Genomic DNA, 27,784 nt, shown 5'->3' on the forward strand with positions numbered 1-27,784 from the left:
AAGTGCAAGATCATATCAAGGTAGATTGGGAGGTCAAAAGTCTATCTAATTGTACAACAGGTCCAGTCAAGACTCTAATAACAGTGGGATAGAACTGTCCTTGAGCTTGGTGGTATGTGCTTTCAGGCATTTGTATTTTCTGCCTGATGGGGGAGAGGGGAAGTGAGAATGTCTGGAGTGATGAACTTGCGATTTCCTGCCATTTTCTTGAGTTCCTGCCCAAAGGCAAGGCTGTTAATTTGTGTAGCAATGAATCAGGAGATGGCAACAGCTTCCCTTATTTGGAAGATCTTTCACATCACGAGCATTGCAAGTTTTCTATGGAGTAGCTCCATAAAACAATAAGACCATAAAATCCAGGAGCAGTCAAGACTCTAATATCCAGAATTAACCCAGTCGGCCCATCGAGTATGCTTCTCCACTTCATCATGGGTGATTCACTTTCCCTCTCAACCCCACTGCTACTGCAATATACTGCTACCACATAGCAATAAATTTCATGGTATATGCCAGTGATTCTGATACTGAGATAGATTTTTAGAGCAGCTTGTGGTTGAGCCCAATAGGAGAAAGGCTATTCTGGATTGGGTTTTGAGTAATGAACCAGATTTGATTAGGGAGCTTAAGGTAAAGGAACCTTTAGGAGAGGGTGATCATAATGTTATAGAATTTACCCTGCAATTTGAGAAGGAGACGCTGAAGTCCGATGTATCAGTGTTACAGTAGAGTAGAGGGAATTACAGGCTTTTGTATCTTCTGCCCAATGAGAGAAGGGAGAAAATACAATGTCTGATGTGGGTAGGGTTGTTGATTATGCTGGCTGGTTTACTGAGGCAGTGGGATCAATAGACAGAGTTGGAGATGCTCAAGTTAAATTTTTAAGAAATATTACCCCATGTTTCTTACCACTCTTATACATCCCTTTCGTGTTTGACCATAAGACTTGGAACATAGCAGCGGATTCAGACCATTGGCCCCTCGAGTCTGCTCTGTTTGGTGTGTTCTGCACCCTAAAGCACGTGATTCAGTGGGTTCTTAATTAGGTAATGGCTCTAAAGCTGTGTGGGAGGCAGTAGTGCAGAAGTTTGCAATTGTAAATCTTTATTTCTTTCTTCTTTTTTAGACCTCTATATTTTTAGAAAGGGAAATTGAATTTATTTTCAATTGGGGGAAAAAGAAAAAAAACTGCATATTTAATTGGTCATTGCATTTCAACAGGGACATGAAGAAGTTGTTTATTTATTCCCCTTGCAAAATACCGTGAGCATTGCAAATTAGAAATAAAACTGAAAGTGCAGGAGATGCCTAGCAAGGTTCAGCACTACCTGGGGAGTGAGGAGCACAATAAATGTTTTGGTTTCACTGAAAGGGATCAACCTGAAATATTAACTTTTTTTCTCTCTATATAGATGCTGCCTGACCTGCAGAATATTTCCTACATTATCTATTTCATTTCTCTTGGTTCATACTGAGTATTTCTTACAAATTACTCCAATAAATCTATATGCCTGGTTCTGACTAGCCAACGTTAGTGATGGCATATCTTCTTATTGAGGACAATATACCAGAGTGGTCACTTGTAGTACTATCCCAGAAGCGGGATAGTCATTTCCCAAATGTAAAATACCTTCCTTGTGAGAGTGATCTTCTGATTAGCCTCTCAGCCTAGGACAATGATTCCTTTTGTACACTTCTTTAACGGTATTACCTATGAAGTTGTGTGATATAACATAGGACATAGAACATTACAGCACAGTACAGGTCCTTTGGCCCACAATATTGAACCGACCTTTTAACCTACTCTACAGTCAATCTAACTCTTTCCTCCTACATAGCCTTCCATTTTCCCTTTATTTGTGTACTTGTCTAAGAGTTTCTTAAATAGCCCTAATGTATCTGCCTCCACCACCAGCCCAGGCCAGGCAATCCATGTACCCACCACTCTCTGTATAAAGAACTTACTTCTGACTTCCTCCAATCACCTTAAAATTGTGCCCCTTGTATTAGGCATTTCCCTCAATTTTTTAGTTTCCTTTAGCGTACTTACAAAGGACACTAGTATTTTATAATAGAGCTCAGCATTTGCTAAAAAAAAACGATTAAATAACCACCATTTCAAAAATTACTAGTGACAGAATCTCGCCTGTGATATTATATAACATGTATTTTCTAGACTCCAGAGTGCTTGCCAATGACTGCCAATCTATCCTTTCTGAAGGAACAAAGAGATTAATGGTGTTGGGTCCATTCCCAGTCACATCAGCTCCTTCTGGTTACACGTCGCCTCATTCAGAAATCAGACACAGGACTGTTTGATTAGACCCTTCTTGTGTTTAGTTGTTCATGTTTTTGAATATCAAAGTATTATTGTAGAATTAATATTGTAAAGTCACATTTCTAAGATTTTGTGAACTGCGTAACATAAATTCAGACATCTCTTCAGTTATGTTTCCGATATGTGTTTTTAATAAGCAAATTTTACGTTTGAGTTTCAGTATATTGCTTTCTGATGCCAGGGCATTTGCTCAGCTCTTTGTTCTTCTTTCCCAACTGCCATGAAAGCTGCATCGCTGTTTACAGCAGGCACAGCTCCAGGTTTCTTGTGTATCACTTGCCTTGTCTGGTTTGCAGCTGCTCATCTCATGTTCTTGCTATAAATGGAATCCTGCACATGGATAAACCATCCATGATTTCAATGCTAGAAATACTTGTCTGTCAGCAAACACTACAGATTTGATTTCATTGTATGAGCATGAAAACAACTTGCATGTGATTGTATGAATTTTACAACAAAGCCATTTATTCAGATTAATGTAAACACATTGCCAGTGAAATTGTGTGTTAGATTCTTTTTAATCCTTTGGGTGTATTTAGAGGCATATCAACATTTGAAATGGATTTTTAACACTAAATTGAATAGCACTCAGGACAAATCAGAGCTAATTACTCATTGTAATTAGAACACTTTAGGATGTAGTTAATGGGATTCCCTGGTGCAATCTCTTGGTGCATAATATTTTTGTCTAAGGCCTATCACTTTCTTCACTTTGTTGGCAAGGTGGCCAGTTGGATAGCCCCTTTGGATTTGCATTTCCCAATGAGATAGAAAGTAAGCATCTTCAATAATAAAAATGTTTGGAGAGCGTAGCTAAACATTACTTTCCCCTATTTTATTCCTTGATGACATGTGCCTCTAATCCAAGTCTTACAGATATTATTGATTGATGATGTTAGGCCATCTATAAATATCATAATTTTAGTTCTGCAGTAACATTTTAATATGCTGTTTTGTAATTGATTGGCACAAATTTTGCATTATGTGATTTTGATAAAGAATAGGAAATTTATTTTTTATTTAGAACAAAAAGCCAACAATAAAGCAAATTATGATGTAAGAACTCTGTTTGTAAGTTCTCATAGAGTGGAAGCTCCTATTATGTTATTACAAACTTCATTCCTCAGATATAATTGTCAGCAGTGAATAAAGTTCAGATGTGCCAGCGAATGATTGTTATTTTCAGTCCATGCTGGAGTATGAGAGTGAATTCTACTTCCAACCCAGGGCCACAGGGTTGAGCTGCAATGCAATCGCTTGAGCATATAATCAAGGACAAACAGGCACAGAAGAATATTGGAGAATATTGATCACTGTTGGAGAAGTCATCTTTTAAATGAGTTTCCACCTCAAATGTATGTGAAAGATTCCATGGGATTTTCCATTGGAGCATCATGCGAGGCTTGAGGAGGCATCCTGTCCAATATTTATTGCTCAAGTAAAGTCATATTTGGCTATTACAAGATTACCATATATGGATTGGTGATAAACAATTTGATACAAATAACTCCACGGTACTGCAGTGGTTAGCATGACACTATTACAGCTCGGGATGTTGTTGGAGTTCAGCTCCAGAGCCATTCTGTAAGGAGTCTCTGTCCGTTCTCTCCATGGAACGCCTGGGTTTTCCCAGGTGCCTCAGTTTCCTCCCACTGTCCACAGATGTACCAGGTAGGTGAATTGGCATTGTAAATTGTCCCATGATTAGGCTAGGGTTAATCGGGGTTGAGGGGTTGCTGGGGCAGCGTGGCTTGAAGGGCTGGAAAAACCTACTACAAACTGTATAACAAAATAAATAAAAAATAATTGCGGCTGTAAAAAATTACTTTGCTGAAATTCATTTCAAGTGCAGCCTGATGCAATTGAACTTTGTTTCACGTTATTCATTTTGACTATATTCTTTTTACCAATAACACCATATATTTCTCTTCTGTCACTCTAGATATGTAGCCTTACTTTTGTGTTCCCTTTGTCCTATCTAATTTTGGTCCAGGGGAATGGAAGCACAATGTGTGAAATGCCATGGTCAGCTGATACGTTCTTTTTGAACTTACCAGACTCCATTCCATAAGATGTACTGAGGAAGTGAAATGCTTGTAAAAGCACAGGCTTTGGAATTGTACTGGTGCTGATTGAATGGTGCTAATAGAAGCTGTTACCAGTATTTTGGAGAGTGGTGTTGGATCTTGTTACATGTCCATGTACCAAGGAGTGGTTGACATTCCAATTCCACAGCATGGATATAATCAAAGGCATTCAAACAAAAAATCCTTTCATTGAAGGCCCTTATAACATTACTGTGGTTTTGGCATTTGTATTAAACAGAGAAGTATGACCTCTTAAAAACAAAAACTGCAAACATTGCCAATAGATTGTATCTTATTTTAATTTGATATTAACCCACATAAATAAATAAATACCACCACTTAAACATTGTGCAAGGAAATCTCAAGTTAAATATCATACATTATCACTACTGATAGTAATTTCTAAACTAAGAAGTGTTTGTAATTTACAATGTGTTCATCTCTGTGAGGGACATAAAATAATTTATTTTTTATCCCAGCTTCATACATTGGGTGAAAAACCAAAAACAAAAGATCTGAGTTTTTGATGTGTATTACACCAGAGGAAGTGCACACCAAAGTTGGAAACATTTTGGTTGGTTTGAAGTAATTGTTCATGTATTGGAAGATCTAACATGTCATCCAAGGGTAAAGCATCTTTAGAACTGTTTTCTATCAGTCCATCACATGGGCATTCCAGGTGAGAAAACGTAGGCGTTAGTCAGGTAGGATTGAGGGTGGGTGCCAGAAGGTCTAGTTTTGTCAAGGGTTTAGATTGATTCAGTTTATCCTTATTCTGCACTTGCATGTGAATTCATATTGTCACATTTATCATGAAATATTGTAAGTGTGTATTGTCACATATATAATGGAACCAATATATGTAAATCTATTTAAAAATCTCCAGTAACCCCATTGACAGAAGCATGCAATTATGTTGTGACAAGCTTACAAAACAACTTTCATTTAGAATTGAGCATGAAGTTTATAAGAGATGGGGATTGACAGGAATTCTGTGACAGGTTTTGCCATCATATAGATTTTCTGCTGTTACAAATTATATAAAATAATTCCTGAATCCTTGACCTTATACTTCAATGATTGTTATACACTTCCGTTATACAGATAGCAATGGGTGGGGAGATTTTTTACGATGAATTTACATCAGTATTGCGCAGGGGTTGTTAGAGCAATTTTGCAATTAGTTCAACATTTCTATAAGGGAGATGACAAGAAGTTTGGAAGTTTATTTATAAGTATTTGCTCAAAACATCCTGTCAACAGTACCGGGACTACCTGCTCTTGCTAATTTATATCCTTTCCTTATGAGATTTGCAATTAATATAGATCATCTGACAGTCTTTGATCATATACTTGGACATGATCTGAAAACTTCAGTAAGAGCTGATTTTATTAGGAGGAAAAGGAATATTTGAAAAGTCCCAATTCTTTTTCAAATAACCTTCAAAATACTGTATTCCCAAAAATCATATTTAGCTCTTTCCACTTCCTTCAAAATTTAGGAAGTCTTTGAGAAGCTTGTTTAAAGGATATGTTCCTAAAATATTGCATGCTTCTAAGAACTCTATGTTCAAAAATATAGAGAACAGATAGGAGTCTATATTTATGACCAGAATATTGACCATCGGTTTAGCAGAACAAGGGCCTGAAGACTGATCAGCGTGGAGATTCACTGCAAAGATTGGAAATGAATCATTTTAAGTTGCCCTGATGGCAGGGATGTGAATGGTAATCTTTATTTAGTTTTGAAAGAAGGCTCCTATACTTATGCCTCAAAAAATGCTGTTGGTAAATGTCTTTGTAGAAACTATAAAAAATATCTTTGGTTCTAAAGAGGATCCAGGATACCATTCAAATGAGAGCCCCCCAAATCTCTGACATCTTGTTTATTGGGATTATCTTGTTAAGATACAATATAGTTCAGTACCCAATACAGAAATCATCAGGACACCCAGTTGGAATCTAATTGTAAAAACTTAAGAACATACTTAGTAACAGCCTGATGAAGGGTCTTGGCTGGAAACATCAACTGTTCATTCCTCCCCATAGATACTGTCTGACCTGCTGAGTTTCTCTAGCATTTTGTGTGTGTTGCTCTGGATTTCCAGCATCTGCAGAATTCCTTGTGTTTATTTATTGTTTATTGGAGAGTTGGAAGGAGTGTGAACATTTATTACACCTGCAGCAAACGATCCATGGACAAGCCTTGCTTCCAGATAACATACCTGCAAATCTTGTTGAGATGCAATATTGGTAAAATCTCAATACAGATTGCAATAGGGCACCCAATTGGAATCTAATTCTAAAATCCTATAAGTATACTTAGTATGGGCCTTGGCATCATGAAACAGGCTACGGAAATGATCACATTTGTGCTGCAATGAAAAATAGTCAAGATACTGTATATCAGTAAAAATACTTAATGCATTCACTCCGAACCATTTTTGTCCCAAGCAATCTTTTCAAAGTTGAACATAGATTCCTAAACTATATTAATAGAAATGATTGTTAAGGATATCTGAAAAATTCTGTTCTGTTTTTTGCCAGCTGTGGGTATTCAAATGAAGCTGGAGTTTTTCCAAAAGAAGTTCTGGACCGCAAGTCGTCAGGTGAGCTGTTTATTAGCACCAGCTTTAATATTTGAACTGTGTTAAAAGATTTTCAAAAATGACACTTTTATCTTTATAATGTTGTCACATCACATTAGTTAAATTCTTTTGTGACTGTAATATCAAAGGCAACTTTGAATAAATTCTGGGTACTAAAATCTCTTAAAATCAATCTGTTCAAATTCAAGCTAATCTTCTGAAATACATCACATGTTGCACAATGAAACAAGTTTGTGACACTTGTTTGTAAAGAGTGCATCAGTCCCCTTTTAAAGAAATAAACCATTTTTTGAATCTCAGAACAGAAGAAGACCATAAAACCATAAGAATAATAGGAGCGGAATTTGGAACTGATCCTCACCTTCAATAATTTCTCCTTCGGCTCTTCCCACTTCCTTCAAACAAAAGGTGTAGCCATGGGCACTCACATGGGTGTGCCTGCCTTTTTGTCGGCTTTATGGTGCAGTCTATGTTCGCAGCCTACACTGGTATCACTCCTCAACTTTTCCTACACTACATCACTGACTGCATAGGTGCTGCTTCCTGCACCCATGTGGAATTCATCGACTTCATCAAATTTGCCTCCAGCTTCCGCCTTCTCTCAAATTTACCTGGTCCACTTCTGACACCACCCTCCCCTTTCTCGATCTCTCTGTCTCTATATCTGGAAACAGCTTATTTACTGATATCTTTCATAAACCCACTGGTTCTCACAGCTACCTGGACTCTACCTCTTCCCATCCTGTTACTTGTAGAAATGCCATCCCCTTCTCACAATTCCAACGTCTCCACTGCATCTGCTCTCAGGATGAGGCTTTTCATTTCAGAACCAAGGAGATGTCCTCCTTCTTGAAAGAAAGGGGCTTCCCTTCCTCCACCATCAACGCTGCCCTCAACTTCCTCTCTTCCACTTGGCACATATCTCCCCTTACCCGCGTCCTCCTGCCACCTCACCAAGGATAGGGATCCTTTAGTCCTCACCTACCACCCCACCAGCCGCCGCATCCAGCACATAACATTAGACATCTCCAATGGAATCCCGCTACCAAGCACATCTTTCTCTTCTCCCCCCCCCCACACTTTCTGTAGGGATCGCTCCCGATGTGACTCCCTTGTCCATTTATTTCTCCCCACGGGCACTTATCCTTGCAAGCAGAACAAGTGCTACACCTGTCCCTACACCTCCTCCCTCACTACTATTCAGGGCCCCAAACAGTTCTTCCAGATGAGGCAACACTTCACCCGCGAGTCTGTTGGGGTCATATACTGTGTCCGGTGCTCCTGGTGTGGCTTCCTGTGTATCTGTGAGACCTGACGTGGATTGGGAGGCCTCTTCACTGAGCACCTACACTCTATCTACGAGAAAAAAAACGGAATCTCCCAGTGGCCACCCATTTTAAATCTACTTCCCATTCCCATTCCGACATGTCAGTCCATGGCCTCCTCTACTGCTGCAATGAGGCCACACTCAGGTTGGAGGAGCAAAACTTTATATTCCATCTGGGCAGCCTCCAATTTGATAGCATGAACATTGATTTCTCAAACTTCCAGTAATGGGCCTCCCTCTCCTTCATCATTCCCCATTCCCAGTTCCCTCTCTCACCTTATCTCTTCACTTGCCCATCATCTTCCTCTGGTGTTCCTCCCTCTTCCCTTTCTTCCATGGTGTTCCATCCGCTTCTATCAGATTTCCCCTTCTTCAGCCTTCTATCTCTTTCACCAATCGACTTCCCAGCTCTTTACTTCACCCCTCCCCTTCTCCTGCTTTCACCTATCCTCTACTACCTTGCATTTATTCCTCCCCTCCCCCCACACCTTCTTACTCTTACTTCTCATCCTTTTTCTCTAGTGCTGATTAAAGGCTCGGCCTGAAACAGCAACTTTTACTCTTTTCCATAGATGCTGCCTGGCCTGCTGGGTTTCCAGAATTTGGAATGTGTTGCTAGGAGCAGAATTAGCCCATTTGGCCCATCAAGTCTTCTCTGCTATTCCACCATGGCTGATTTATCATCCATCTCAACCCCATTCCCCTGCCTTCTCCCCATAACTTTTGACACCATTACTAATCAAGAGCCTAACAACCTCTGCTTTAAATATACTCAATGACTTGGCTTCCACAGCCATCTATGGCAATGAATTCCACCTCCGCTGGTGAAAGAAATTTCTCTTCATCTCTGTTCAAAAGGGACATCCTTCTATTTCGAGGCTGTGCCCTCTGGTCCTAGATTCCCCCACGCTGTGAAACATCCTTCCATTTTCACTCTATCTCAGCCTTTCAATATTCGATAGGTTTCAATGAGATAACTGCTCATTCTTCTAAACTCCAGTGAGTAAAGGCCAACAGCCATCAAACACTCCTCATATTAACTCTTTCATTCGTGGATCATTTGGGAATTAAGAACCACATGGTTTACTGAATAAGGTACAAACTAGTTATTATGAAATACCTTATTGTGGTGCAATAACAGAGGCAGCTATTTTATTATCAACTAAGGAAATATGCCATTGTCAAGCCTTCTTTCCATGTATAGAAACTTTAAAAACTTGCATTAAGTATCCAAATTATTGATCAGCTTCTCAAAAACTAGAAAGGCAATTTTCAGTTTGTCAAACTTCTGTTTTTGATGACTTATGCTTTTCTTGGCGTTGCCTGCAAGAATTAATCAGTTTGTACCAAAATCAATTGCATTTCATTTCAGGAAAGTCTGCGATGATTGGCTGTTTCAGTAACAAGTAATTATGGATTACACTCCTACCATAACTCTACTGTAGCCTCGATGAGATCAATAGCTGTTTCAGCTAAAAAAAACAAATTTCCAGCAATTTTAAACTCTAGAGCAGCTTTTGATGTTTTCAAGGACTCCCTTTTTTAAAATTCTTGCTGACACGTGTACAGCGAAGGTGATGAGAAGTTTTCAAATGATATACGCTATTTCCTTTAATGGAAAGAAACACAAGAGTAAAGATCATAATTTTACATGTGAAATCCAAAGGTATTCAAGATTATGTTTATCAGAAGCAAAGCAATGCCTAAAATAGACTGCCAAATTAAAGTAGAGCTCAGCACTTTATGATACAATGAGTGTAAGGCATGCAAGATACGCCTAAACCAAAACTATTGTATAACATTATGTTCAGTTTAGAAACTGAAATCTGATAGAGATTTGACATGGAAATTTGTGGAAACTCAACATTAGAATTTTAAATAGTTATATTTGACAGTAGCATTCAGGGAATTGCAAATTTATCCAGACCTTGTTTTGTTCAACAGGTCACTGAGAAGTAAGAACCCCAGCTGGTTCCATCTACCTATCACCTAAACACTGCACTTCCTGGTCTCCTATCTAGTCCCCAGACAGTTCCATCTGCCCACCACCCATGCCTTATCTGGCTCTACACATCACTTTCCTTAAGAGATTCCAAAATCTACAGCCACTTGTTTCCATATCACCTTCTGGTCGCTGCCTCTACCTCCACCCTCTTCTCATTCTCATATTTTTCTCTCTCCTTATCCATCTCTACCCACATCCACTGCCTTCTGACTTTATCCCTCCCTCTTCCCCTGCTGGCTTCAAGTCAAGTCAAGTTTATTGTCATTTCGACCATAAGCTGCTGGTACAGTACACAGTAAAAACGAAACAATGTTCCTCCAGGACCATGGTGCTACATGAAACAACACAAAACTACACTAAACTATGTGAGACTGCACAAGGCTACACTAGACTACATAAAACAAACATTAAAACCGCACTAGACTACAGACCTGCACAGGACTACATAAAGTGCAGAAAACAGTGCAGGGCAATAAAATAATTAATAAACAAGACAATAGGCACAGTAGAGGACAAATTACAATATAATAATAAATGATGTAGGTGTCATTCTAGACTCTAGAGTATTGAGGAATCTGATGGCTTGGGGGAAGAAACTGTTGCACAGTCTGGTTGTGAGAGCCCAAATGCTTCGGTACCTTCTGCCAGATGGCAGGAGGGAGAAGAGTTTGTGTGAGGGGTGTGTGTGGTCCTTCACAATACTGTTAGCTTTGCGGGTGCAGCATGTGGCGTAAATGTCTGTAATAGCAGGAAGAGAGACCCTGATGATCTTCTCAGCTGACCTCACTATCCGCTGCAGGGTCTTGTGATCTGAGATGGTGCAATTTCCGAACCAGACAGTGATGCAGCTGCTCAGGATGCTCTCGATACATCCTCTGTAGAATGTGGTGAGGATGGGGGGGTGTGGGAGATGGACTTTTCTCAGCCTTCGCTGAAAGTAGAGATGCAGCTGGGCTATCTTGGCTATGGAGCTGGAGTTGAGGGACCAGGTGAGATTCTCCACCAGGTGAACACCAAGACATTTGGTGCTCTTAACGATCTCAACAGAGGAGCTGTCAATGTTCGTTCCATGCTCTCCTGAAGTCAACAACCATCTCTTTTGTTTTGTTCACGTTCAGAGACAGGTTGTTGGCTCTGCACCAGTCCGTAAGCCGCTGCACCTCCTCTCTGTATGCTGACTCGTCGTCCTTGCTGATGAGACCCACCACGGTTGTGTCATCGACAAACTTGATGATGTGATTCAAGCTGTGTATTGTTTCACAGTTGTGGATCATCCAGCCATCATCTCTTACATCTTGTTCCATCCGTTGCCTGCCCGTCTTAGCCATGTCATTTATAATTTTAAATACCTCAGGTCACCCCCTAAGCCTCCTTTGCCCCAGGGAAATCAAGTCCAGCCTATTCAATATTTCCCCAGAACTAAAGTCTGGCAACATCATGGTGAATCTCCTCTGCACTTTCAACAAAAGCGCATCGTTCCTGTGCCATTTGACTTCCCAAGTTGTATCACCACATGCTTGTCAGGATTAAATTCCATCCGCCAACAGACCACCCAAATTTCTATCTGATCTAAGTGCTGCTGTAAACTTACCCAACCTTCCTTGCTGTCTACAACGTCATTAACTTTAATGTAATTTGCAAAATTACTAGTCATTTTTCCAATATTTAAATACAAGTTGTTAATATATATCACAAACAACAGGAGTTCCAGCACAGCAAAAACGAGGCAGTGTTCATGAGCAGCGGAGAAATCTGATGGCAGAGGGGAAGAAGCTGTTCCTGAAATTTGAGTGTGCTTTTTTAGGCTCCTGTACCTCCTCCCCGCTGGTAATAATGAGAAGAAAGCATGTCCTGGATAGTCAGGTTCTTTCATGATGGATGATGTCTTCGTGAAGCATTGCATTTTGAAGATGTCCTTGATGTTGAGGAGGTTTAGTTTCCATGATGAAGTTAGTTGATTCTACAACCCTCTGCAGTGTTTTCCAATTCTGTGCACTTGTGCCTTCCATGTTAGAAGGTGCTGCAGCTGGTCAGATGCTCTCTACAGTACATCTGTAGAAATTTGCTAGACTCCTAGGTGATGTAACAAATCTCCTCAGACTCCTAATGAAACATGGCCGCTGGCGTGCCTTCTTCATACTTGGTTCGGTATGTTGTGTCCAGGATAGATCTTCTGAGATGTTGACACCCGGGAACTTGAAGCTGCTTACCCTTTCCAATGCTGACCCCTCAATGAGGATTGCAGTATATCCTCCCGATTTCCCCTTCCTAAAGCCCACAATCAGTTCCTTGATCTTGCAGACGTTGAGTGCAAAGTTGTTGCAACACCACTCAATCAGCCAATTTATTTCTTTCCTGCATGCCTTCTTGTTGTCTTCTGAGATTTTACCAGCAATAGTGGTGTCATCTGCAAGTTTATCGATGGTGTTTAAGTTGTACCTAGCCATGGAGTCATGGATGTAGAGAGAGTAAACCAGTGGGCTCAGCATGCATCCTTGAGGTTCACCCATTTTGACTGTCAGAGAAAAGGAGATGTTATTTCTTATCCATGGTCAGTGTGGTCTTCCAATGAAGAAGTCAAGGATCCAGTTGCAGAGGGAGTTACAGAGGCCCAGGTTTTGAAGCTTGCTAATTGGTACTGAGGGGATGACGACATTGGACGCTGAGCTGTTATCAATAGACAGCAACCTGACATAGCTATTATGGTTGTCCAAGTGATCCTCCGCTCACCCCTCTTTCTGTCCATTTTCTTGCTGTCTTTGAAGGCTAACAACGCTAATGCAACCATGTCTGGGAATGACTGCTTTCGACAGGAGCCTGAAGTTGGTCCAATACTGGCACACCCCTCCTTTTGAATCAACCCCTTGTTCTGCCTTCCCTTTGATTCTGGAAAGGCCCAAATCTTTATAGGATTGTAATAGCAGAAGAAATCAAGAGGCGTCTAACCTACAGCCTATTCATGATCCCTTTAAATTGTAATGGGTGGGGATCTTGCCTACTGCTCAGTATTTGCTCAGCTCTACAAGGTTACAAGAAGGCATTGGGTTGCACGTTGCTGGATAGCACTCGTGCCAGATCAACATTGCACTCTGATTAGTATTACGATGTACCTCATCTGCACTCTTAAGGCAGGCATTAGCACTATAGGCAAACAGCCTAATTGACAGGTTGCCTAATGCAACTCAGTCTTATGGCTTATTAAGTTTATCCAGCAGAAATTGCAGAAGAACTTGATTCAAAGTTCAAACTGATCTCAGGCAATGGCAGAACTTGTACATTTGGCCACAACATCAATCCAATTTCCTAAATGTGTTTTTGCTGACCATCCATGTTCAAAGTAAACATGTGTGCATGTCAAGGCTGAATCAAGCACTTATTTAAAGTATTCACAGACTTGACTGTTACCTCTTTGGATACCCACTAGATGCTTTCTGGTTCATAGAAAGGAAAGGAAGTGGGAAACCAGCAGGAATGCATAAAATGAGTGTTTATATCATTGTACTAAAGTTATTTTTGTCATTTGAGTTACTTTATTATTTGAATGAACAGAAGATTTCCAGCAATAAAATGCAATGTTTCCATGTTAACATGGCCAGCCTTTTTCTTGGCCTTGAACCAGTCTATGGGTTCAATCTGGTACTATGCATAGTGATATGTATATCCCTGTTAATAAAGGCTTTGCATGCAAAACATATCCTGTACCTTACTCGAATTATACAGGGATTTATGTTATCAGTAAATATTTTTCATAGGATAAAATATGGAAAACAGATGCTAATTTATTCTGCAAGCTTATTTTGTTTCTTTCTAAGATGGAGAAAGTTCATTTTGTGTTGTACTTTGCATCTCAGCAACAGCTTCTTCACAGCTTCTTCACAAACAATGAATTAATTTGATGTGGGGAAAAAACGGTAAATATTGCTGTTTAGTATTGAAATAAAAATCTTGCAAGGTACCAGTGTAGGAGTCTCTTGCAAATAGTTGGGACCACTTATACCTGCTAGTCTTATCAGCCTCTGGCAATTAATCCCAGCATGTTTAGTGGAGAGAGTGAAGCCAGTCTTGGCACTGGTGCCAGCACTCCTGGCAAGATGAAGATATCTTCTAAGTCCAGTTCTGCATTCAACCTGCTGTTTTAAAATGAGTAGTGACATGTTTGAACTGGATCTTGCCAACTTTCTGATGAGCAATATTTAAACATATTTGAATGATAACTTATGGGGCATGCTGTTATTTATTCTGAGTGTTTACAATGTTATCTTCTGTTACAGTGTGCTTCACTTGATGGAAAATGCAGTATTAGCTGTGATGATGAGGTAAGCACATTAGTTGGCCTCGCCAACCTATACTTAAAGTATATGGGCCTAGAAATCAGATCATGTCACACCCACTTAACAGACATATGGTTTGGGAAACTTTCCTAATGAGGCCAGCAGACCATTTTGTTAGACTTGTGCAGAACACACTGCAACAGGATCTTTACAGGCACAGTCCCATTACTAGACTAAACGTTTTGCTGAATAAGTGTTTAATATACAATAAAGTAATTCACTTTATTTTGTTAATTATTTCATTATCAATTGTAGCTTTATCTCAGATTGTGAAATCATGATACCTTAATGCAAAATTGCTTCTTTTTGACAATATGTTACAAATATTTCAATATTTTATGTTTGCAGATAATAAATTGTTACCTCATAGATAATAATGGATTTATTTTGGTGTCGGAAAGTTATGCTGAGGTAAGCTTTTACAATAGAATACCACCTCTGGCAAGTAAAACTTTGAAAGTAATGAAGTACAGAAGCAATTTGCATCCATCTATTTTGTGCCATTTAAAGTTCAAAGTTTAAAGTAAATTTATTATCAAGGTTTGGTACCAAAGGATTGGAGGGAGGCGAATGTTGTCCCCTTGTTCAAAAAAGGTAGTAGGGATAGTTCGGGTAATTATAGACCAGTGATGGGAAAGCTGTTGGAAAAGCTTCTTAGAGATAGGATCTCTGGGCATTTAGAGAATCATGGTCCGATTAGGGACAGTCAGCATGGCTTTGTGAAGGGTCGATCATGTCTAACAAGCCTGATAGAGTTCTTTGAGGAGGTGACCAGACATATAGATGAGGGTAGTGCAGTGGATGTGATCTATATGGATTTTAGTAAGGCATTTGACAAGGTTCCACACGGAAGGCTTATTCAGAAAGTCAGAAGGCATGGGATCCAGGGAAGTTTGGCCAGGTGGATTCAGAATTGGTTTGCCTGCAGAAGGCAGAGGGTCGTGGTGGAGGGAGTACATTCAGACTGGAGGATTGTGACTAGTGGTGTCCCACAGGGATCTGTTCTGGGACCTCTACTTTTCGTGATTTTTATTAACAACCTGGATGTGGGGGTAGAAGCATGGATTGGCAAGTTTGCAGACGACACAAAGGTTGGTGGTGTAGAGGATTGTCAAAGATTGCAGAGAGACATTGATAGGATGCAGAAGTGGACTGAGAAGTGGCAGATGGAGTTCAACCCGGAGAAGTGTGAGGTGGTACACTTTGGAAGGACAAACTCCAAGGCAGAGTACAAAGTAAATGACAGGATGTTTGGTAGTGTGAAGGAGCAGAGGGATCTGGGGGTACATGTCCACATATCCCTGAAAGTTGCCTCACAGGCAGATAGGGTAGTTAAGAAAGCTTATGGGGTGTTAGCTTTCATAAGTCGAGGGATAGAGTTTAAGAGTCGCGATGTAATGATGCAGCTCTATAAAATTCTGGTTAGGCCACACTTGGAGCACTGTGTCCAGTTCTGGTCGCCTCACTATAGGAAGGATGTGGAAGCATTGGAAAGGGTACAGAGGAGATTTACCAGGATGCTGCCTGGTTTAGAGAGTATGGATTATGATCAGAGATTAAGGGAGCTAGGGCTTTACTCTTTGGAGAGAAGGAGGATGAGAGGAGACATGATAGAGGTGTACAAGATAATAAGAGGAATAGATAGAGTGGATAGCCAGCACCTTTTTCCCAGGGCACCACTGCTCAATACAAGAGGACATGGCTTTAAGGTAAGGAGTGGGAAGTTCAAGGGGGATATTAGAGGAAGGTTTTTGACTCAGAGAGTGGCTCGTGCGTGGAATGCACTGCCTGAGTCAGTTGTGGAGGCAGATACACTAGTGAAGTTTAAGAGACTACTAGACAGGTATATGGAGGAACTTAAGGTGGGGGCTTATATGGGAGGCAGGGTTTGAGGGTTGGCACAGCATTGTGGGCCAAAGGGCCTGTACTGTGCTGTACTATTCTATGTTCTATGTTTACATACCGTACGTCACCCACACTACCCTGAGATTCATTTTCTGGTGGAGATTCACAGAAGATGCAAAGAAATACAATAGAATCAATGAAATAAAACCACACAAAGAGTGACAAACAACTAATGTGTAAAAGTTGTGCAATATGAAAAAAAGTAATAAATAATATTAAGAAGATGAGTTGCAGAGCCTTAAGTAGGACCAATTCCTGGTTGTGGAATCAGTCCAGTGTTGAAGTGAGTGAAATAATCTACCCTAGTTCTGGAGCCTGATAGTTGAAGAGTCATAATTATTTCTGAATCTGTTGCCCCAGATCTTGTGCCTGATAGGTGATTGGCTGGATACATGTCATCACTTTGAGAAGGACTATTTTAAAGATAGGTGGGACCTCCTTTTAGCTTGTTGGCCAAGTGGCTTTGCTCAGCTCAAAACTGTGCAGTAGAATATAAGTGCCCTGCATTTTTAAACTTTTCACTGGGTCTGAATGATATCTTAAGATCTAAATTTGCATCGACTAGCTTTAGTCAGGAAGGAGTCTTGGCCACCTAAAAATAAAGTACAAATCAAAATGGGTGCTGACTGAATTGAGCTATCTTAAGTGCATGTCTCCCATCAAGGAGATTAGATTAATTTCACCACCTCTTTTGTATTTATAAGTAAGAGCTCAAAAAACTTTAAGTTCTCAGATCTGTTTATAAACATATAGAGTGCTGTGCAAAAGTCTTAGCCACATATAGGCCAAAGACTTTTACACAGTATTATATTTGGCAACATGGACCGAATAGCGAGTTTATAAATCTGGCGGGATTTACAAAGGATGTTGGGAATGGCAAGGGTGGAGTGTTGCGTGAGGGGTGTGGGTCAGGTGGCAGAGAAGGGGTGCTAGGCGAGGAGGGTGGCATGGGTGCAGACACACCAAGCCCGAAGACACCAGGCACGGTCATTTGATTCCAAACAATTGGTTTATTGATCATTACGAATGGTCTCTCTGGTGCTTTCCGCTCCCTCCCCTCACCCTTCCCCTTTTCCCAACCATGATTCCCCTCCCTGTCCCCTTCCTACTCTCAGTCCACAATAGAGACCCATATCAGTATCAGGTTTATCATCACTCGCATATATCATGAATATTTTTTTGTGGCAGCAGGACGCAATTACTACAGTATTGTGCAAAAGTCTTAGGCACCCTAGCTATACAGGTGTTCCCCGTTTTTCGAACGTTCGCTTTACGAAACCTCACTGTTATGAAAGACTTATATTAGTACCCTGTTTTCGCTAACAGAAGGTGTTTTCACTGTTATGAAAAAAGCAGCGCGCGCCCTGATCAGCCGCTGTCCCCCAGATTCGGAACGGCATTTTCGCCAGCATTGCTTAAACACGTGCCTGTAAGCAGCCGTTTGCAAGATGAGTTCTATGGTATCGGAAAAGCCTGAAAGAGCTCGTAAGGGTGTTACACTTAGCGTAAAACTAGACATAATTGAGCATTTTGATTGTGGTGAACGAAGTAAGGACTAAGTGAGTTTGGCTTGTGGAAGTTGACGAAGATGATGTTGAAGAGGTTTTGGCATCCCATGACCAAGAACTGATAGATGAAGAGCTGATGCAACTGGAAGAGGAAAGAATAACAATCGAAACCGAATGAGTAATAATAAAGTACGACTTTAATTTTGAAAGAGTACGTTGGTTTAGGGGATATTTGCAGGATGGTTTGAGTGCTTACAAAGAACTGTATGATCTAAAAATGCGCGAGGCTCAGCAGTCAAGCAAGCCTTCCACATCAGCCGCAGCAGACAACGAACCTCGACCTTCAACATCGAGGCGGACAGTCATAGGAGAAGGTGAGCTGCCTGCTCTAATGGAAACAGACGATGAGATGACACCCCAGTGTCCCACCACCCTAACATGCAGGCCGCAGACAGATACCGATTCGTGGAGAATGCAGCAGTAGCCGGGAGACACGCAGCACATCTTTAAGAGAAAAGCCGAAATAAACATGCTAATTAATTAGGTGCCGCCCGACACGTAATTGTCGGCCGAGATCAGAGGCAACACAATGGGCAATTGGCACTGATCTGGGCCGACAATTATGTGCCGGCGGCACCTAATTAATTAGCATGTTTATTTCGGGTTTTTTCTTAAAGGTGTGCTGGATGTGTCCCGGCCACCGCTGGACCACTGCATGCTTCACAGCAATGTATCACTCGGGGGCCTGGAGGGTGGGGGCCACTGCACCACCCAAACTCCAACAAGTCTAACACACCATCATCAGTGTGCTCTGCGCTTTCCCAATTCCGGTAAGTGATACTACACTGTACATACGTTATTTCTACTTTATATCAGCAGTGTATTTTTAATGTGTTATTTGGTATGATTTGGCAGCTTCATAGCTTAAAGGTTACTGGAGAGTGCTTGCGTCCTGTTTTTGTCAAGGGCGCTTGCCTGAGATTTTCGCTACGGAGAACAGTTCAGGCGATGATTGTGGAAAAGTATTTCTACTTTATATAAGCTGTGTATTTGTCATATCATTCCTGCTTTTACTATATGTTACTGTTATTTTAAGTTTTATGTGTTATTTGGCATGATTTGGTAGGTTATTTTTGGGTCTGCAAACGCTTACAAAATTTTCCCATATAAATAAATGGTAATTGCTTCTTCGCTTTATGACATTCCAGCTTACGAACTATTTCATAAGAACGCTCTACCTTCGGATGGTGGGGGAAACCTGTATATATATGTGTGTGTGTTTCAATATGTACATTTAATGTCAGAGAAATGTATACGATATACATCCTGAAATTCTTTTTCTTTGCAAACATCCCCAAAGAATGAATGGCAGTTAAATGTTAGAGCCCCAAAGCACCCCCAGCTCCTCCCCATGTGTAAGTAGCACAAAGTGACGAGCCCTCTCCCCCACCAGCAAAAAAGCATTTGCACCCTCCACCAAGCACTCAAGCATGCAGCGAAGCATCATTAAAGACACAGACTTGCAGTACACCTAGGACTACTCGTTCGCCCAGTAATTCGACATACCACAGGCTCTCTCTCTCTCCCTAATAATGGAAAAAGAGATATCCCCATTTCACAGCGAGTGGGGAGGCATAATAAAAACAACAAGCCAATTTATGGTGTTAAAAGTCTGTTGCGTCACTTTTTCCGATCTCTGTGCCCAAAGAACTCGGGTCTCTCAGCACACAGCCAGCAGCCAGCTCGTTGCTTTTGATCTTCCATGTACTCCCACGACACATCAGACGGCATCACCGATCTCAAATCCACCCGCCTCCAGAGCCACGTAAATCTGGCACCCTGAAAGCGTGCTAGTCTTCCAGGCCACATCCTTGGCGTATTGAAAAGCGGCCAATCGTGAGGCTCTGAAAGCAAGCAGGTCCCATTTCCCCAGAGAACCGAAGTCAGCGTGTAACTGCAGGTCAGGGTCTTCAAAAGACCGTGTGTGTGTGTGTGTGTGTGTGTGTGTGTGCGCGCGTGCGCACACGCGCGCACGTTGTAGCAGCAAGTAAATCACTCAGATAAAAACGAAAAAAAATTGATGGCAAGTTGGTAGCACAAAATGCACTATACAGAAGTGACAGCCTCATTTATTCCATGAACACGCTGCAATTGATTTGGGAGTCAAGATACAACATGCTGTTGCAGCTATCTGTTGTGTTTAGTTTTCCCAATTGGGGATGAATTTCTCAGTAAAATCATTAAAATTATAAAAGGTATTCTTAAGTATAATTCATTCCCTGATATCGCAGATGCTGTAGCAATTCAAATCAACTTTGCATTCAAAGTCAAGTTAGTTACAAATTCATGGCCAAAAATGCCCAAATGTTTATCTACACTTGACAGAAATTGGTGACTCAGAATAAATTCACAATATGTTCCCATTTGCAAATCAAACAAATGTTGGCTATTTCCTTTTTGTGGTTAGAATTGTGGTATTAATGTGAATTTTTATATAATCATAATCTAATGTTGAACTTTCTGCGCACGGACATCTTTGTGAGCAATGTAACAGACTCTGACAGTTGTTCAGATGTTTCCAATACAATATTATTAAACGGTGTATGCAGTTCACATTCCTAATTAAAATATTTCCAAATGTCTTGTCATTTTATATCTAAGTTGTCAAAGTAATGACATTGTTTTAAGCATGATTCAGGTGGTTCTATGTTAACCCTGTGCTACCATACACTAATTAATCTTTTTATCTGTTATTGATGTGATTAGTATGTCTAAATGTAATGCTGATTGATTAAATAAACAGCAATGTTATATACTATATTACATACATTCATTTTTAGATGTTTTTTGCGCGTATAGGTGGATTAAAAAGAATTATTCGGCAATATAATAAAAGCAATTGAATCTGTTTTTCTGTCATTTCAGCTCCCCCCGCCACAAAAACTCAAGCAATTAAACTCTTTCTCTCCCTTAACCAATCCAATAACTCAAACTGAAGAACAGTACAGAGTGGCCATCTGGCCCATCAGGTTGCTTTGCATCTGCAGGCTATGATCATGGACATGACCATGCACATCTGTGATCTGCTTTGCATCTGCAGTCTATGGTCATGGACATGACCATGCACATCTGTGATCCGCTTTGCATCTGCAGTCTATGATCATGGACATCCGTCATCTTTGACCTGAAATGCTAACTCTGTTATAGGGTCAGGGTCATGATCATGGACATTAATGATCTTTGACCTGAAATGCTAACTCTATTTTTCTTCCCACAGGTGCAGCCTGATCTGCTAAGTAATTCCATTATTTCCTATTTTTCCCCAGTATCACATTGAAGCTGATTGCCAGTCCAAAAATCACCCATTTTCCTGACTCACCTTTTCTGTTTACTGTTGCTCTGTCTGTGCTAATATATTACTTGCAATTACAAGCATTATTGTGTAGTAATCTTTTATGTGGTATCTTATCAAATGCCTTCTGGAAATTCCAACATATTACATTCCGTATGTCCATTCTATTCTTTATGTCCTCAAAGTAGTCCAGCAAATTTATCAGGCACAATTTCCCTTTCATAAAATCATTTGCTTATTTGCCTTATGATATTCTCAATGTCCTGATATTGTCTCCTAATAATTGAAGCGGATATTCTAATAAACCGATGCCACTGCCAGTGACCACACAGGGAGTTATCTTGTCTGAACTGTCCTCCGTTCAATCAAATTATAGTTTTCCACGAAGTTGAAGAAATGTATTCAGTCCTTTATTAGCAACTAGCAAAACAAACAACCTTGAACTGATGCAATTAAATGTAAATTAAGCAGACAACAAAAGATATGACACCCGGCAGTCCCCAGAACCAAACTGCCCAGAACAAAGCATGAATACACGACTTATTCCCTTTGTTTCCATCACACCCCACCCATGTAACTAACTACCATAATAAACATAATAAATGCACAACACAGAATACGATGTAGATGGAGAAGAGCACAAGGCTCCGACAATAATGAACTCCAGCACTTACACAATGACAGATATTTGGATGATTGGTCTTTAGTTCATGTTTTCTCTTTCGTCCTTTCTTTGAAAAGTGGAGCTACTATTATGGTCTTCTAGTCTTCTAAGACCTCTCCAGAATCCAAGAAATTTTGGTAGATTACAACTAGTGCACTTGCTATCTTTGCAACTCTGCAGCCTGATCAGATCCTAGATTGCAAGCCAACTAATCCATACAACTTCATTTTCCTGTTTTTTTTTGATAATAGGGCTGGCTTTTTTTTGTTTTGTCCCTCCCTGTAGGCCCTTGATTTTCCATAAATATTGGGATGTTTTCTTGTCTTCTATTGAGAAGACCAATCCAAAGTAATTATTTAGAATTTTTCAGAATTCCAAATTGTATTGAATATGTGTTTATTTTTTGAGCAACACCATGGAAGATTGAGTAGTATTTTAAATAACCTAAGTGATTGTGGATTGTTTGTAGGCTTGCAATAAAATATAATGTGTTCATAACATCAGGCATGGAAAAGAATGGATTTAATTATACTTGGGATTAATTTCCCACAACTAAATGCAAACTCTTGAAACAACTGAGAGATGTTACATTTTTTTAATTCAATCCATTGGTTCAATTCAATTCAATAATTGGTTCCTTATAGAAGCATTCCTAAAAACTAAAAAATATTTTTTTAAATAAACAGTTATATTAAATTTAGAAAGATCAAAATATTTGACATAGTCAAATAGCTAAATGTTTTTTGATCTCTGCTCTGAAATTTCAGCCTAAACTGGAATTGGAAACAGAAGGAGGGTCTTGCCCATCCATAATCCAATGTTCAAATAGACACTCAAATAAAATAAAGACAAAATAAATTTTTTAATCATGCTTGAACAGGAGTAATTGGTCTTCATGCAAATAACCTCGTGACGGGAAATCCATGTGTTTCCTATTTCCAACACACATTATGTGTTGATTTGGAGATTATATAATCAGATTTCCCACTGAAATACCATCCCATAAGCAGGTTTCATATTTAATGAAAAGAACACTTAAAATAAAATTGAAGCAGTCTTTAATTTTACTTAATTTTTCATCAGATTCCTCAATTAATTCCTCACTATTGCACATATCAGTTTTCAAATAATAATGCAAAGGCATTCAATATAAATTGCCTCGATTAGAAGCCAGTTGTTGCATTTTGATCAAATCAATGTATTCATCTATCCTGAATAACCCATTTTCAAAGTCATGTAATTTACTGAACTGCATGGCTGAATTAAGTTTAATTGCTGGCGAAGTGTAGGTAATCCCAGTAATATTGCCAAGGAAACTGATCTATGTTTCATTTCACAAAGGATATGATTTCCACTTGATCATGTCATTCCATCCAAAGAGAATAGGAATTTATTTATTTAGCGATATAGCGCGGAGTTAATCCTTCTGAACCTTCGCACTATGCCATGCAACCCCAGACAAACCCAATTAACCCTAACCTAATCACGGGAGAAGTTACAATGACCAATTAACCCACTGGGTACGTCTTTGGACTGTGGGAGGAAACCGGGGAAAATTCGTGCATTCCATGGAAAGGACATACAAACTCCTTACAATACGGCACCCAAATTGAACTCAGAACTCCAGAACTCCCTGAGCTGTAATAGTGTGAACCACTGCACTACCATGGTTTAAAGGAAATACCCAAATTCCCTGAATTCACTTTGGTAATCCTTTACAGTGAGTAAAATTATAGCTTAAAACCATTTGCCTCCTGATATCCATAAAAGTCTAATTCAACTCTCTTGCAGAATAATAATTCCTGAAATTATTTTTATTTTTTGAGAACTAAAAGGAGCAGAAACGTAATTATCAACAAAAAATAATATTGCATTGAACTTCAAAATGTTGACAGGCTTTGACAAGAAGATTGATTTTCAAGTTCAAGTGGGTGCTGGAACGTTAGAGATGTTCATGGGAGGAATTCTAGAAAAGTGACCCTGTATGACCTGAAGGCTCTTTAACATCAAGACGAGGAGGGGGGGAAATAGTTTTCTTATGTCAGAGAGATAGGGAGTTCTTTGGGACCAGGGAGAGGGCAGAAATAGAGCTGGGGAAAGCTAAGCAGATCAAAGTTAGAAAAGGCAAGAATCAATTTAAACACAAAAATCTTTATTCTATTTTCGAGGTACCCTGGGAGCAGATGACGGGGGTTATTTGATAAGTAGAACATGGGGTTAAATAAGACATGATCAGCAGGTTCTTAATGAGATGGATTTTAAGAATGATGGCTGATTAGTGGCTGGCCAGAAGAATATTGGGATTGTGGAATTTGAAGTATCATAGACACTTGACAGTGGTGAAGCATACTATAGAATATTTTATATTCCAGTCTATACCATCCTAGTATGAGTAATTCAGACGTTCCCAACTGGGGTCCATGGACCCCTTGCTTAATGGTTTTGGTCCATGGCATATAAAAGGTTGGGAACCCCCGGAGTAATGTATCCTTGGGATCCAAGCTTCATCCTGATAAATAGAAGCTGCAACACTCATGAAGCTGTGCCGTTGAGATATGGCGGTCAGAACTGCTCACAGTGATTTAACCAAGCTGTTCTGTAGCTTCAGCATTCCTTCTGTCTCCATGTATTCCTGCTTCTGGATAAGGCCAGCATTCAATTTGCTTCTATCCGTTTCCTGTACCTGTTGACAAGTTAATATGTCTGAGAATTTATCTGTTTTGAATTACACTGTTACTACTATTTGTCTATTTTTATGTTCCAAATGGATTGACTCATATTTGCTGACACTGAATTTCATTGTCCAAGCATTTAATCCATCTGTACCTCTCTGTAACATTATGCTTCCATCTACACTGCTAATCGTGCTATCAAGTTTTTAATCAGAACACTTAGATATGTGGTTGCCCCCCCCCACTCAGGTTCTTCCACCAGTGATAGACCATTAATCAGAAAACTGTCTCGTTATTCCTGTTTTTGGTCTCTTTTACCATTCAATCAAATGTATTTTTTAAAATTTCATGAGTATTAACTTCCTTCTTTAATCAAATCAAAATAAGTAAAATCAACTAACTTTGTTCATCATCTCCTTGAGCCACCTTTTCAAAACTTCCTGTAAGATTTATCATGCATGCTCTGTCCTTCACCGAAACATGATAGCTTTTTCTGATCAACTGAAAATGTTCTATGTGGCTGTTCTTAATTATGGTCTGTACTAATTGCCAACAAGAGATAACAGGGTAACTGGTCTATAATTCTTTGGATTCCCTTTCACATTTCTTAAATAGTATAGTGAGTGTATAACTTTTAAAGAAATCACTTTTGGAACAAGAAAACACCTTCAGTGTTCTCACCCAATTGCTTTAAATGCCTGATCCTGCTGACATGCCATTTTTGGTGACGTTCATTTGGTTCACTCTTAATTTCTTTAAGATATAGTTTTCCTTTTCTGTGAAGATTATTGCAAAGTAATTATTGAACTTCTCTGCATTTTCCTCATTTTCATTTACAATACCCTTCTCACGTTGTTCCTGGCCACCTTATTCCTTACATAATGGCAATATTTTGATGTTGCTTTGATTTTCTTTGCATGCTTCATTTCACTAGTGGCGCACTACTGATTAGAAAACCATTTCATTATTCCTATTTTTATTACCATTCAATCAAATACATATTTTTTTATCTCACAAGTGTTAACATTCTTCTTTAATCAAATCAAGATAAATAGAATGAACTAACTTTGTTCATCATCTCCTTCAGCCACCTTTTCAAAACTTCCTGTAAGATTCAACATGCATGATAGCTTTTTCTGATCAACTGAAAATTTTCTATGTGGCTGTTCTTAATTATGGTCTGTACTAATTGCCAACAAAAGATTGCAGGGTAACTGGTCTATAATTCTTTGGATTCCCTTTCAGGTTCCTTAAATATTATAGTGACTGTATAGCTTTTAAAGAAATTGGTTTTGGAACAAGAAAACATGGAAGAATATTGTTGGTACATCTTCGGTGTTCTCACCCAGTTGCTTTAAATGCCCCATTCAGCTGACGTGCCACTTTTGGTGAGGTTCATTTGATTCACTCTTAATTTCCTAACTATGTCATTTTCCTTTTCTGTGAAGATTGTTGCAAAGTAATTATTCAACTTCTCTGCATTTTCCTCATTTTCATTTACAATACCTTTCTCAAATTGTTCCTGACTACCTTATTCATTGCATAATGCTCATTTTGCTTTGATATTCATTGCATGCTTCGTTTCACACTTCTTTATATCTCTTTCATCAAAGCATTTATTTCTCTTGGCAAGATTTCAACCAGGTTTCACATTTTAGCCTGTATTTCCTTTGGTTTTATACCACCTCTTACCACTTCATGACATTCAGCAAGTAAGGCTTTTTCCTCTGATATTTAAAATCTAATTCAGTTTCACAATGTCTCCTCTTTACACTTCTTCACCCTGAAAGATTGAATTTACTGTGGACAAAATCAGTCACGTCTTGATGGAGATAGTCTTACCCAAATCTAGAATCTAACTGAAAGAAAATGGTGAAACATTCATTCAGACACAAGTGCTTCAGTAATCTCATAAAGGAAACCCTTCTTCCACTAGCCAATCATGATTTCCATGTCAGCGGCAAGCTCTGCTACAAGGAGATGCCTATTAAATAAGGTTGATCCTTTTGGAGCTGAACCCAGTTCTCAAGGAAATCTTCAGCTTTCCTCTGATGATCACTTTTTCTCACTGACAGTAACGGCTTTACCTCTTTTTCCCAAATCTCAAATTCCATTACGGTCCCCCAGGAGATCCGATCATGCATTTTATTGCCTCTGACTTTTCTACCGAGCATCCAGCCAGCCTATCAATGTGGGTAGCTGCCAGACAGAGGAAATGTATGGTATGTGTGGATCTATGGTCTCTCTGAATCCAGAGAAGTCTCACAAGAGGATTAGACCTGTGACACGTTCATCCCAGAGGACATCAGAGAGATGCAGTGATGTGGTACAGGACGCTACACATATTTCAGGCAACATTTTGGGCACCCTAGCACTCATGACGATATAATGAACAGTTCATGAGTGACTAGGGTAGATGGGTGAGAGGAAGGAAGGGGGCTAGTTCTGCTGTCTTGTCACTTGCTGTGCTCTGTGTTATTCCGCCAAGCATTGTGGGTTTGCTATGTTGTTACTGAAATGTGTGGCAACACTTGCAACTTCCCTCAGCATATCCTTGGATGTACTCGGAACAAGAAGGTTGCAAGTGGAACGGCTAAGGATTTCCGGAGTGAAGGCATTTTACTACTCAGGGTAAAAGACAGGCAAGACTGCGCAGGCATGTGACATCAGCTAGTAGAGAGGGAAAAATTTAAAAAGAAGACCGCCATATCCAGCAGGCAGCGGAGTGTGAGGTAGTAGAGTGATAGGGCTTTGGCTCAACGGGCTTAGGCGGTAACAACGTGAAGTAGATTTATCTGTGTTAATCGTGGAAAGGAAGTATGTGTGTGAGGCTGGTTTTCTGTGCTTGATGTCAGATGTGGGAAGTCCTGGAGTCTCCCAGCCTCGCGGACAGCCATATCTGCACCCGGTGTGTCGAGCTGCAGCTCCTAAGGGACTGCATTAGGGAACTGGAGATGCAGCTCGATGACCAATATCTGGTCAGGGAGAG

At 39.9% G+C, this 27,784-nt stretch overlaps 1 protein-coding gene across 5 annotated transcripts in view; it reads left to right on the forward strand.

The window, feature by feature from the left end:
• The window catches only part of cacna2d3a (calcium channel, voltage-dependent, alpha 2/delta subunit 3a), a 797,416-nt gene that overhangs the window by 642,488 nt on the left and 127,144 nt on the right, over nt 1-27,784 (forward strand). For all 5 annotated transcript variants that reach the window (XM_072280402.1, XM_072280404.1, XM_072280403.1 and 2 more), the window contains 3 exons: nt 6,970-7,031; nt 14,635-14,679; nt 15,043-15,105. In XM_072280402.1, the coding sequence (XP_072136503.1) occupies nt 6,970-7,031; nt 14,635-14,679; nt 15,043-15,105 (170 nt within the window). The remainder of the gene's footprint in view (nt 1-6,969; nt 7,032-14,634; nt 14,680-15,042; nt 15,106-27,784) is intronic.

Source organism: Mobula birostris, chromosome 16, assembly GCF_030028105.1.
Source record: "Mobula birostris isolate sMobBir1 chromosome 16, sMobBir1.hap1, whole genome shotgun sequence".
NCBI classification, from domain to species: Eukaryota; Metazoa; Chordata; class Chondrichthyes; order Myliobatiformes; family Myliobatidae; genus Mobula; species Mobula birostris.